The sequence below is a fragment of the Halyomorpha halys genome, unplaced genomic scaffold (genome assembly GCF_000696795.3).
Source record: "Halyomorpha halys isolate HHAL.00 unplaced genomic scaffold, Hhal_1.1 Scaffold1816.1, whole genome shotgun sequence".
NCBI lineage: Eukaryota > Metazoa > Arthropoda > Insecta > Hemiptera > Pentatomidae > Halyomorpha > Halyomorpha halys.
In genome coordinates, this window is record NW_027107910.1 from 51,494 (window position 1) to 62,471 (window position 10,978).

The 10,978-nt window shown below is 31.0% G+C and overlaps 1 protein-coding gene across 1 annotated transcript in view; it reads left to right on the plus strand.

Moving 5' to 3' along the window:
- The window catches only part of LOC106690682 (gastrula zinc finger protein XlCGF57.1), an 18,935-nt gene extending 10,186 nt beyond the window's left edge, over positions 1–8,749 (plus strand). Inside the window, exon 6 of the mRNA XM_014436191.2 lies at positions 1,408–8,749. Within this exon, the coding sequence (XP_014291677.1) occupies positions 1,408–1,612 (205 nt within the window). The 3' untranslated portion in view covers positions 1,613–8,749. The remainder of the gene's footprint in view (positions 1–1,407) is intronic.
- Positions 8,750–10,978: the final 2,229 nt, after the last annotated feature.

A 10,978-nucleotide genomic window follows, 5' to 3' on the forward strand; every position in this document is an offset into this window, starting at 1 on the left:
TTAAAAAATTTTTTAAAAAAATTAAGAATTTTTAAAAATTTGTCTGTTAGAAAAGTAACCATATAGTTCCCTAAATATCAAACATCTCAAGATATGACTTATTGTGAACAAATGTTGCACAGTGTTAGATATTTACTTTTAAGATTGATATTGGTGTCTTTTGTCCACTGTTCCTTTTTTCACCAAATCTCCTAGGCCTAAATATTTCTATTTCTATTTATTCTCCAATTACTAATAGGAGTTCTTACAGGCCATGGCAGACTTAAAAGGCATCTTAAGATTTGTGGAGTAATTTGTGATGAAACATGTTACTTGTGTGGACAGGCCCTGTAAACTGGGTCCGTCCGTAGCTCAGGTAGTTAGGCCCAGGGCTTACAATCGAAGATCTGCTGCTCCCAGCATGCCAGTTTGAATCCGACTTTTTTCATTAAGTGGCGGTCCCACAAAATGAAAAACTTGCCCCTCCACCATGGTTAGAATAGATTGGTCACCTGTAGATAACCCCCCTGTATGTCAGAAATGACCCGGAAAGGGGTAATTTGAAAAAAAACAACTCGTAAACTGCTATACATCACATAGACTGTAACCGATGTACTTCACTGTCTTCTAGGATGCAATAGAATCCTACAGTTTGAGGCCTCCTCCATAGATTGACCATCTCTTTTAAATTTCATTAGAAAATCTGGTGAAAGTAAAAGGTTCGACATAGAGGAATAATAAAGAGAGAGATTATTCATCCATGCTGGTCAAATACATCGGGTTGCTACTTTACACAACATACTAATCAATCCGTGATCGGACATATATAAATTACATATATTTACATGATATAATAAAAATGAAAGAAAACAGTTTTAAACAATCTTATAATAAATTTAATGATATTATTAGAGGACAGAATGTTCCAGAATATAAGATATTTTCATTTGAAGGTTTAGTACGTGTTCCTATTATAATGATAAAGATGAATCGATAGGTACACTCTTTATTAGTCTAAACAACAATGTTTATACTTGAACATAAAACAAAAGATTCAACAATTATAATGAGCAGAAATATTCAGTTTCTTTAGACAACGAAAAACACACCTAGTTATTAATTATTCATTGATAGTAATTGATCAAATGGCGAGAGGTTTGAAATCGGTTTGCCACGAAAATAAATGTAAAATAATGAAACATTAAATGAATTGTAAATAAAAATAGATTTAAAAGAAATATACAAGAGAAATAAAAATATTGATAATAATTTCGGCAGTGGCAAACCCATTTCAATCAGTCTCTTTGCTAATATTGACCATTGACCATTGACCGCTGAAGAAATTAATAATCTTGCCATCACAAAGGTAAAATATTCAGCATATAAAAATAATTTATAAATTAAATTAAATTTTACATTTGTGTTTAGGTATCCTAATGGTGCTTGTAAATTAAAACCTTTTCGTTGTGAAAAATGCGGCAAGTCATTTTCTCAGAAAAACCACCTAGTCCTCCACGAGCGACAGCATATGGAACCTTCGGAGCGAAGTGAGCTGAACAGGCAACGCCAACCTAATCCTGCTATACCGCTCATTGGTCACATGGAGATGCCCCAGCACTCTCTCGACCAATAAGTGATTAGTACCAGTGTCAAGTCTTCTTTTAGCCTAATAAAAAACTATCGCCTTATAGGTTAACAAAGATGTCTCTTAAATTGCAGCTAGTAACTTCAATTGGTTTTGTGCAGACTTATAGGTTTTTTTTTGTTTTTTTTATAAAATTATTTAATTCCTAATTTAATTTTTTAACAGAGATATTTATCAAGGTAGTTCTGTTCAGCATAAGGTTTTAAACTGTCGTGTTTGGCGTGATCTCATTATTAATTCATTTTTGATGAAAATTAGTTTTATATTTTAATTCTTAGATAATTTAATTTAATGCTTTATAGTTTATTTTTATTTCTTTGTCATAATTAGTTGAGAGATTTTTTTATACTTAGAACATTTATACATGGGAACTTTAAATGATTTATCTATTGTTATTATTTTTGAAAATTTAATTTTCTGTAATTTATCATATTAAGTATTTCTATTTTAATGAGATAATGATCTTATGTAAATGTTAAATGACATATATTCAAATTAGAAATATCTCGTGAATTAGGCAGAGAGATGTTTTATTATTTCCTTATTAGAATTGATCTTCTTTAAAACCTTTTATGGTTTATTTTTTTGGGCCCAGCAATTAGATGGGAAGACTTGCTTAATGAATCCCGATATTTAAAGTTTCTTCCCTCATCCAACAAGAGCAAAGAAAGGGTTAATATCAGTTTGTTCATGCTGGTATAAAAAATTTATCTTTGTCTAGATATAGTCAATATTTGATGTGATCAAATATTGATGATATAATTAATATGTTGATTCCATTTTTTTTTCCAGTAATATTATTCCGTATCCAAATAAAAATATTAGTCTTGGACTTTCCTTTTATTTGTGTCATAATTATTTGTGAAAGTTTTAATTAAAATGCCATTGACCAAACTTTAAAACATGGAGGAAAGGGATGTTATCGATATACATTTTGATGATTTCTTCTTAATTATTTCTATAAATACAGTTATGATATTAATTATACAATATGATTGGGATAAAACCTATTTTGGTTAGTTGAATTATTCAGATTAATCAGAATCTATCTTAAAATAAGCTTAAATTACAAAATAATGCGTGATTAAGTAATTTTTACTGTTTGTGACAAAACGGTTCATTAAATAATCAAATCTTGGGATGAAAGAGATAGTAAGAAAGCGAAACGCTGCCTAATACGTATGAGCTCTAAATTAGGAGGCTGGCGGAACAAGTATTGTACATTAGAACTCTTAAAAAGACATATAGCTGTGAGGACGTAAATAAAAATGATCTTTCATTAAGAGCTGATGATAACGGCCATTTTTTTTTAAAGAACTTGTCAGCATCTCCGACGAAACTCAAGGAAATTGCTAAATTTGTGAATTGTAATAAAGTAATTAAAATAATTAATAATAATAAATAGTAATTAACTTATCAAAAGAAGTGTAATAAGAATAAGAATGGAATCATTACTAGAGAAATTGCATAATAGAAGACTTCAATAAAAGATCAAAATCAGATTGAAATTATTAATTAAATCACTAGGCAATTGTTTTATTTATGATTTATTATTATTAAACTTGGTACCTTAAATTTGTATGGGTCTTTTATAACTTAATGATTCAAAATGTATGTCCATTTCCTCCATATTTTAGTGTTGATTTCTTAAAATAAAATTTATCTTTCTTATTATCGACTTACCTAATTTCATTTAAAATATAAATAAATATTTATCATTTGTTATTTTGGAATCAACTCTCCTGTGTATATTATATAAGGTAATTTTGTACGAGATAGTAAAGGTATGAATTCGCACCTGTAATTAAATATGTAAATCTTCCTCTCATTCCTCATGTAAAATATATACTGAGACAAAAAAAGAAAAGTGGCCACTCTTAATTATCTGTTTTGGTTTTTGATTTTTTAAAAATAATTTGTGTATCCATAGCATTTGAAATAAATAACAGAAGTCATATTGCTGGTCCGGAAGTATTATGACATAATCATAAACTCTTTGTTATCGACTTTGTTGTGTTGGCGGAATTAGAAATGCACTTACTAGATGTTTGTAGGTCGACATAATTGTACTTGAAAATTCACATTTGGAGGAATTTTGTAAGACTAATTATGTCCATTTATAAACATCTAGTCAATCTATTTTCGAGCTTGCCAACACTATAAAGTAAATTTAAATAAAAAAAAAATATTATATTTGCGTCATTATTCTTCTGGAGCCGCAATATGGAAAATGATAGAAATATAAAACTACAAAAAAACCAAAAACACTTATATTAATTGGTATGGTTAATTTTTAATATGATATTGATTTAATAAGATGAATAAAGGTTTTAAGTATACTTCTTATTCTTCCATTGAAAAAATAATAAAGCGATTTTTATTTATTTTATAGATAATACTCATTTCAACAGCTTGTGCTGGTATATTTAAAATTAGGTGTCGATGACAACTAATTTATGGCCATTTAAATTATTGAGTTGATTCATTTTTCAGGTATCGAGAAAGAGTGGCCAATTTTTTGCCTCAGTCTATTTTGAAATGTATAGTATTGTATATAGTAATAAGTCAACGCTTGCACTTTATTTTTTTAAATTTTCATCCTATAATTTTTTATGTGCCTATGGATTTATTTGTTTCGACTATTTATTTATTAGATTGAATTTTATTTGGTCAAAAATTACTCGGACCTAAACTTGCCAGTATTATGATTTTTTTCTTTTTTTGTTTAATTTAATCTAAAATTGAATTTAAATTGATATATCCATTAGATTTACTAGATATGAGTCATTAACTTATTAAGTCAGCAATAAGTGATCTAAGAATATTTATAGAAATAGAAGTTCATTGTTTCTTTTTAATTGTTATAGATTATAATTTTTTCAACCATGGCTATATGATGCCTGGTATAAATGTATGTTTTTGATAATTTATTTGCACTTGGCTTTCATTTATTTATTGATAATCAGGTTATAATGTTCACTTAAAATAATACTGTTCGAAATGTACAGATTAGTAATGTTATAGTGTGGTTCCTAAACTTATAGTAGTTAAAAGCCTATTCTGAAATAGTAGAATTTTTTTTATAATCCTAGAGTACAGAAAAAATATTTATTACCATTAATTCAAATTACCCATTAAATATTCTGTTGTTAATCCGCAGCTATAACTTTAATATTATATTATTATTATTAGCATGTCTCCATTTGAAGAATTACTACTTATACCATAAAAAATGGATCTATATTTTTTCTTCCTTGTTTACGTTGAGGTTATGTTGTACTTCTTGTTGAGTATAGGTGCGTTTTTGTTAAATATCTGTTTCATGTATTTTTCCTCGTTCCCTTTGAAAGTTCACATGACTTTGTTAAACATTTCCCTCCAAAAAAATTAAATAAAATTGATGGCGCAACTTGCGACATCTTACCCTCTTTTGAACCCCTGTTTCTGAATTCATTAAGTTTTAAAACACATCCTTAATCACCCTGTAAGTAATTATGTAATTGGTACCTGTATATAATTAACCCCTTTCAGAATTTTATGAACTCTGTTGTTGGCATAGACGTTTCCAATGAACCTTTAAACTGATAGCGTTAAGAATTTGTATTGTTTCTAATGTTGTCATGGGAACATTAAGAGATGCAACTTTCATTGATATTCAATCTAGGATTCATTTATATCATTAATTCAAATCTTGTATCATTTTTCTTATTTCCCCTAATGTTATTTATTTAAGTTATTTAAAATTTGGGTGTTATAACATTAAAAATAGGTTTTTATTACTATTTTCATTTTCACTCTATTGATAAAAAATTTTAAATATGAACGTTAAATGAACTCACTGCTACAGCAATATAATAATTACTTGATACTTTCACATAACTTTATTATATAAAATAGTTATATATTACTATATATACAGTAATATATCACTCACTCACTGTTGGGCGCCACAGTCCTGTTCCTGTTGGGGACCTGGGCCTCTGCCACCACTCTTTCCCATGCCTCGCAGTCTCCAGCGAGACTCCTCCAATTTTCAATTCCCATCCCTCTCAAATCCTGGGTCTGCCCCTTTTCCTTTTGGTACACCATTTAGCATCCTTTTAGGTTGCATGCAGGGCTCCATCCTTTCTGCATGTCCCAACCATCGCAGCCTGCTCTTCTTAATAGCACAGAGAATATCAGGCTCTCCATACAATACCTTTATTTCGTCATTGCTTCTGATTCTCCTCCTGTGCTCCTCTTTAACAGCTCCAAAGATCTTTCTCAGGACTCGTCTCTCTCAAACCTCTTCTATTTTCCTTGGTTAGAGTCCATGTCTCACTGCCATACATTACCACTGGCCTAATTATTGTTTTGTACAACAAAAGCTATAGTAATATATAGTAACTATTATATATAGTTATATATTAGTATTATAAGTATTTAATAGTAATAATATATATGATAAACTATGTAAACTTGTGACTAATATAGTGCTGAATTTGCTTGTACAAAATATGAGTCTATAGGCTATAGTACAAAGGGTTAATTATGTTTGTGCAGCTATCGTTTGTTGTAATCTGTTTCCTTTTTTTGTATACCCTACCTGGTCATTTCTGACGTACTGGAGGTTTTTCTTTTTCTTTTTTTTTAATGACCTTCCTGGTCATTTTTGATATATGGGAAGGAGATTATCCAGAGGTAACCTACCTATTCTAACCATAGTGAGAGAATTGAGTTTTTGTTCTATGGGACCACCATGAATGAAAAGCCAACCCACTCAGGCCAGAACATACTGGTGCTGCTGCAGACATGACGCTTCAACTCCCTCTGGTACAACGGTTGTTGTTTTTTATTGAAATGAAGTGAAATAAATAAATATCATATTATTTATTTTTACTGCTGAGTAAAACTGTCTTTGGAAAGGCTCCACTCCTGAATAATAAATATGAAACCTATAAAATATTTATTACACATTATATCAAGTTTTGGACGACATCTTGATTTTTGAACCATATTGCCAATCAATTTAAATATAACTGGGGAGCGTTGTTGCTCATTTAGGCACTGGGCTATTATGGGTTTGAATAAGGCATTGGAAGATAATTATTTATTCTGTTGAGTAAACTCTGTGAGTTGGAGATGGGGCTGCATCTATCCGGTAGGTCCAACCCTCCTGTTCCGTATCCATCAGGGTGCCACCAGGCTGGTCCAGATTTCCTCGTCTCAGTCTGGGTCAACTTCCTCTTTTTCTCATGGCTCACCGATTTTGGGTGGTCAAGCCCTTCCCATTGTGAAATGCTTGGGGCCCATCACCTTCTTCCTTCTGTAAACGAACTCCCTGAAGAAGAGGAGACAGGGGAAGTCCGACTCAGGGAGGGTGCAAATCCTGGTCTTTCTTGACAGCCAGACTCTGTGTCCCATGGGGGAGTAATCCTGCTGTTTCAGGAACTCCAAACATGGGCCACTGGGGTCAATGTTCCTTCAAAAGCTCTGCAGTTTTCCCCAGAACTGTCCATGTCCTGTAAGGATCTGTGACATCCGATAATCTCGGAGGACCCACTTAGCCTACCATCTAGAATGGTCGTTTGGGAAGAATTTTTAAAACTCATGTATTCAACTTTTTCAAATTTTTTTATTTGATATAAAAATTATGTCATGGCTTTACAGACCTCGTAGATCTTTGGCCGTCGGAACCTGCCTTCTCTTACCTGTCTTGAGCTCTTTCACATCTTGGTTGATTCTGTCTTTCCATCTGGTTTTTGACCTCCCACATGGTCTCTTGCCAACTATACTGGCATTCATTATTGTATAGAGGTGTCCTGATGGATTGATTTCTTCGAGCCACGTCCCGCCCATCTTAACCTGCCTTCATATCGTGAGATATTGACGGATCAGTCTCTACAAGCAATTCACTGTTAGTTCTCCCCAATGTGTTAAGGCTCTGATCCCAATTTGCTTCTGTGTTGTATGAAGGAGTTTCCGTTCAAATCTCTGGATTCTGCTTTCTAGGGTACCTGTTGGAGTCCAGCTCATATTAAATTAGTCTAACATATTCAAGTTCATCATGTGACCTCGTTAATTAAATTTAGTTTTATGTTTTAATTTTTATCTAATATATGAGGTTACTTAACATATGAGTTTTTTATATACTTCAGATTAACTGACTCGCCTTACTTCCTGACTTGGACAGATAATGAGGGTTCTAATGTACTTTAAAAAACCCTAAGGAAACCAAAATATTATTTTTAACATGAACATAATTATTTGATAAAATAATTTGTATTTCTGCTTAAATTGATGTTTAATTAAACATCATTTTGAAAATCTTTGACTCTAGTTTAGGAACCACCACTCAAATATTGTGCCATTATATCATACAGCTTGTGAATATCTTTTTCTTTTTTTATTTAATTGTTCAAACAACTTGATGTATTTGACAATTTTATTTTTTAAAGATTACCCTAGATTATAGTTATTACTTTTTATTCAAAAGTTGCAGCTGTGCTTATTTTTGCAGGCATTCAGTTTTAAAAATCCAGGTAGTTAGGAATGTAAAACGTAATCAAAATGTATATTTCTCCTCCTCTGCCATCCCACGGTAGTCTAATACAGCGGTTCTCAAAGCGGTGTGTCCCAAAGTGTGCAAATATATAGTGCATCCCATCATTTATTTTGCACAGTTTTTATATTTTCCTACTTTCTCAACCATTTAATGAATAATTTAGGTAACATTTAAATTTTTTTTTAGTTCACCTAAAGAACTTTGTTTAGCCCAAACAGAGTGGCATGGCGAAAAAAGTTTGAGAACCGCTGGTCTAATACAATGTAATAAGAATTCTTTGTAAGTAATCTTTTGTAAATGTTATAGCACTCGCAAATTTTCATACTTTTATGAAGTAGAATTATATCATTATGAAGATTTTAAGGGTGTGGAAATGATAGTATCGTTTATCGGGGTGCTACTTTACTAGTATTGTTTAAAACACTACTATTTACAGAGATTAACATTTCTTTCACTTGTATATTTTTTCTATTAAAGTTTATTAATCTATTTATTGTCAGAAATTAACTCTATATGTAAATTTAAATATGTGCAATCAACCTAACACAATTTTTAGGAATAATAAAGAAAGATCTTTCATGTTTTCTTTTATCATTTAAAATAAGAAATTCTTTATACTATTATTAAGTCTTGGTGACATTGGAACTTTGGTTGAAGAGTTAGAAAACACTTATTGATAAATCAGCATTAGTGATATGAAATACATTTTTAAAAATGTCGGCTGTGGCAGTAAAAGTAACTAACTCAGATCTGATTGTCGAGGGTGGTTGTGAATAATTAATTAGTTCTGACTCCAATTTTAGATATGATGTACTAAACACCAGAAGGTCTCGACGATGCCTGTGCAATCAGTAAGTTAGGTAGCTGAATTGGCAGGATGAGTTTTACTGGAACTAGCCGTAAATCCTCGCAGAATGGAAACTTCACTCTGTTGGGAACCAGCCTACAGTCGTGAAGGGAATGAGGTCCTACTAGAACTAGCTGTAGGTCCTTGTATGAAGGAAACTTCACACTGTAGGGAACTAGCCTTGTGTTGTGAAGGAGGTCTAGGTCCTTATGAAAGGAAGTAAAGGTTTAGGAAAAGAGACTTATTTGGAATCTCCATACTAAACTGAAATGACAAGAAACTGCTTGTAGATTTATATTCTACTTGACGGGTGCTTTAAACTTCCCATATGCTTAAAAAAAATTATCAAATCCAAAATCCTTGATGCTTCTTATGTCCCAAATAAACTGATTCATAAAGACCTCAACATCCCTTATGTTGGAGATTTGGCTCGGAATAGATATACTTCCTTTCATTTTAAACTCCTAATCAATTAGTTCTCAATATCTCATCCTTAGCAACCTGATAATCCTTCGAGGCATCTGAAAAGAAGTTGACTATGGGATCTTCTAATGTTATTAAAGTAATAGCTTTGGGTGGTTCCTTCCCAAGATTATCAAGTGTTCTGTAACATTCATGAAATTTACTTATTATATTTTTTTGTACAGTTGTAAATTTCAATAAATAAAAAAAAATTAATTAAAAAATTTCCCCTAACCTTCAGATTAAATAATTATCTTCATTTTAAGACTGTATTGATTCGATATAAATACCTTGTTTTAAATCCTGTCAATTAACTTTTAACAGTTTATTTTTATTTAACACAGTACAAATATAAGTTTATAAAGATATTGTATGTTTGGGTAATTAAATTAACAAGTATTTGATAAAAAAATTTAGAATTAAGACCCCTTTGTCGTTGAATTTATAGGTTATGTAGCACAATTCCTATGAACTTTAATCGTATCGTCTATATCTAATTTGCAGCTATATGTTTTTCTTTCCATGTCACCTATCTTTATTTTGTTTCTTTATATAATGAAAATAGAGTATAAATCGAATGTTATAGCCGTATTATTGTTATCCATTACTTTATTAGTTTAAAAACATCCTAAAGAATACTAACACAAGTAAAACACAAACAACAAACAAAACGGTGACTAAATTGTGTGACGTCATTCTCCATTTAACAGACCTAGTAACAGATTCTCAACCATGCTAAATGTTATATCGTTTTAACATGGTTAAATAAGGAAATATTTCTACATTTAACATGTTAAACTAAAGGGATAATCATGATGGTTTGTTGAATGTAAAATGTTTTAGCATGTTAAATGTTATAAGTATAGCATTGTGAGCAGCCCTATTTAAAGTAATGTTAAATGATAAATACATAAGTGCTCCTAGCGGATTTTCTGAGCAACTTGTTTAGTAATCTTTCCTTATAAAACTTCGTGTTATTGTTTACTTCTAAGTTATGATTACAATAATTTACTACAACATGCCTAAAATAAGTGAAAAGTAGAAGTGTAAAAGTTTGGCTACTGATTGTCTTTTTTTAAAAAGTCCAAAACACAAGAAAAAAAAACGCAAACTACGAGTATGTAACCTAACTCGACAACAAATAAAACGGTGACTATCTCAGCTGGTCTTTTTCGTGACGTCATTCTCCAGTTAACAGACCTAGTAACAGACTCTCAGCCATGTTACATGTTATATCGTTTTAACATGGTAAAAGAAGGAGATATTTCTCCATTTAACATGTTAAACTAAAGATCATGAATACCCCTTAAAGATTATGAATGCCCCTAATAATAGTGTAATGACAGTTGTCATTTAGCTTGGTTCTCTTCCTCACAAGATAGAAGATCAATAAAAACTCACTAACCAAACTTTTACACAACTTCTACTTTTTACTCAATTTAAGCATGTTGTAATAAATTATTTCAATAAAAACTTATAAGTAAACAATAACATGAAGTTT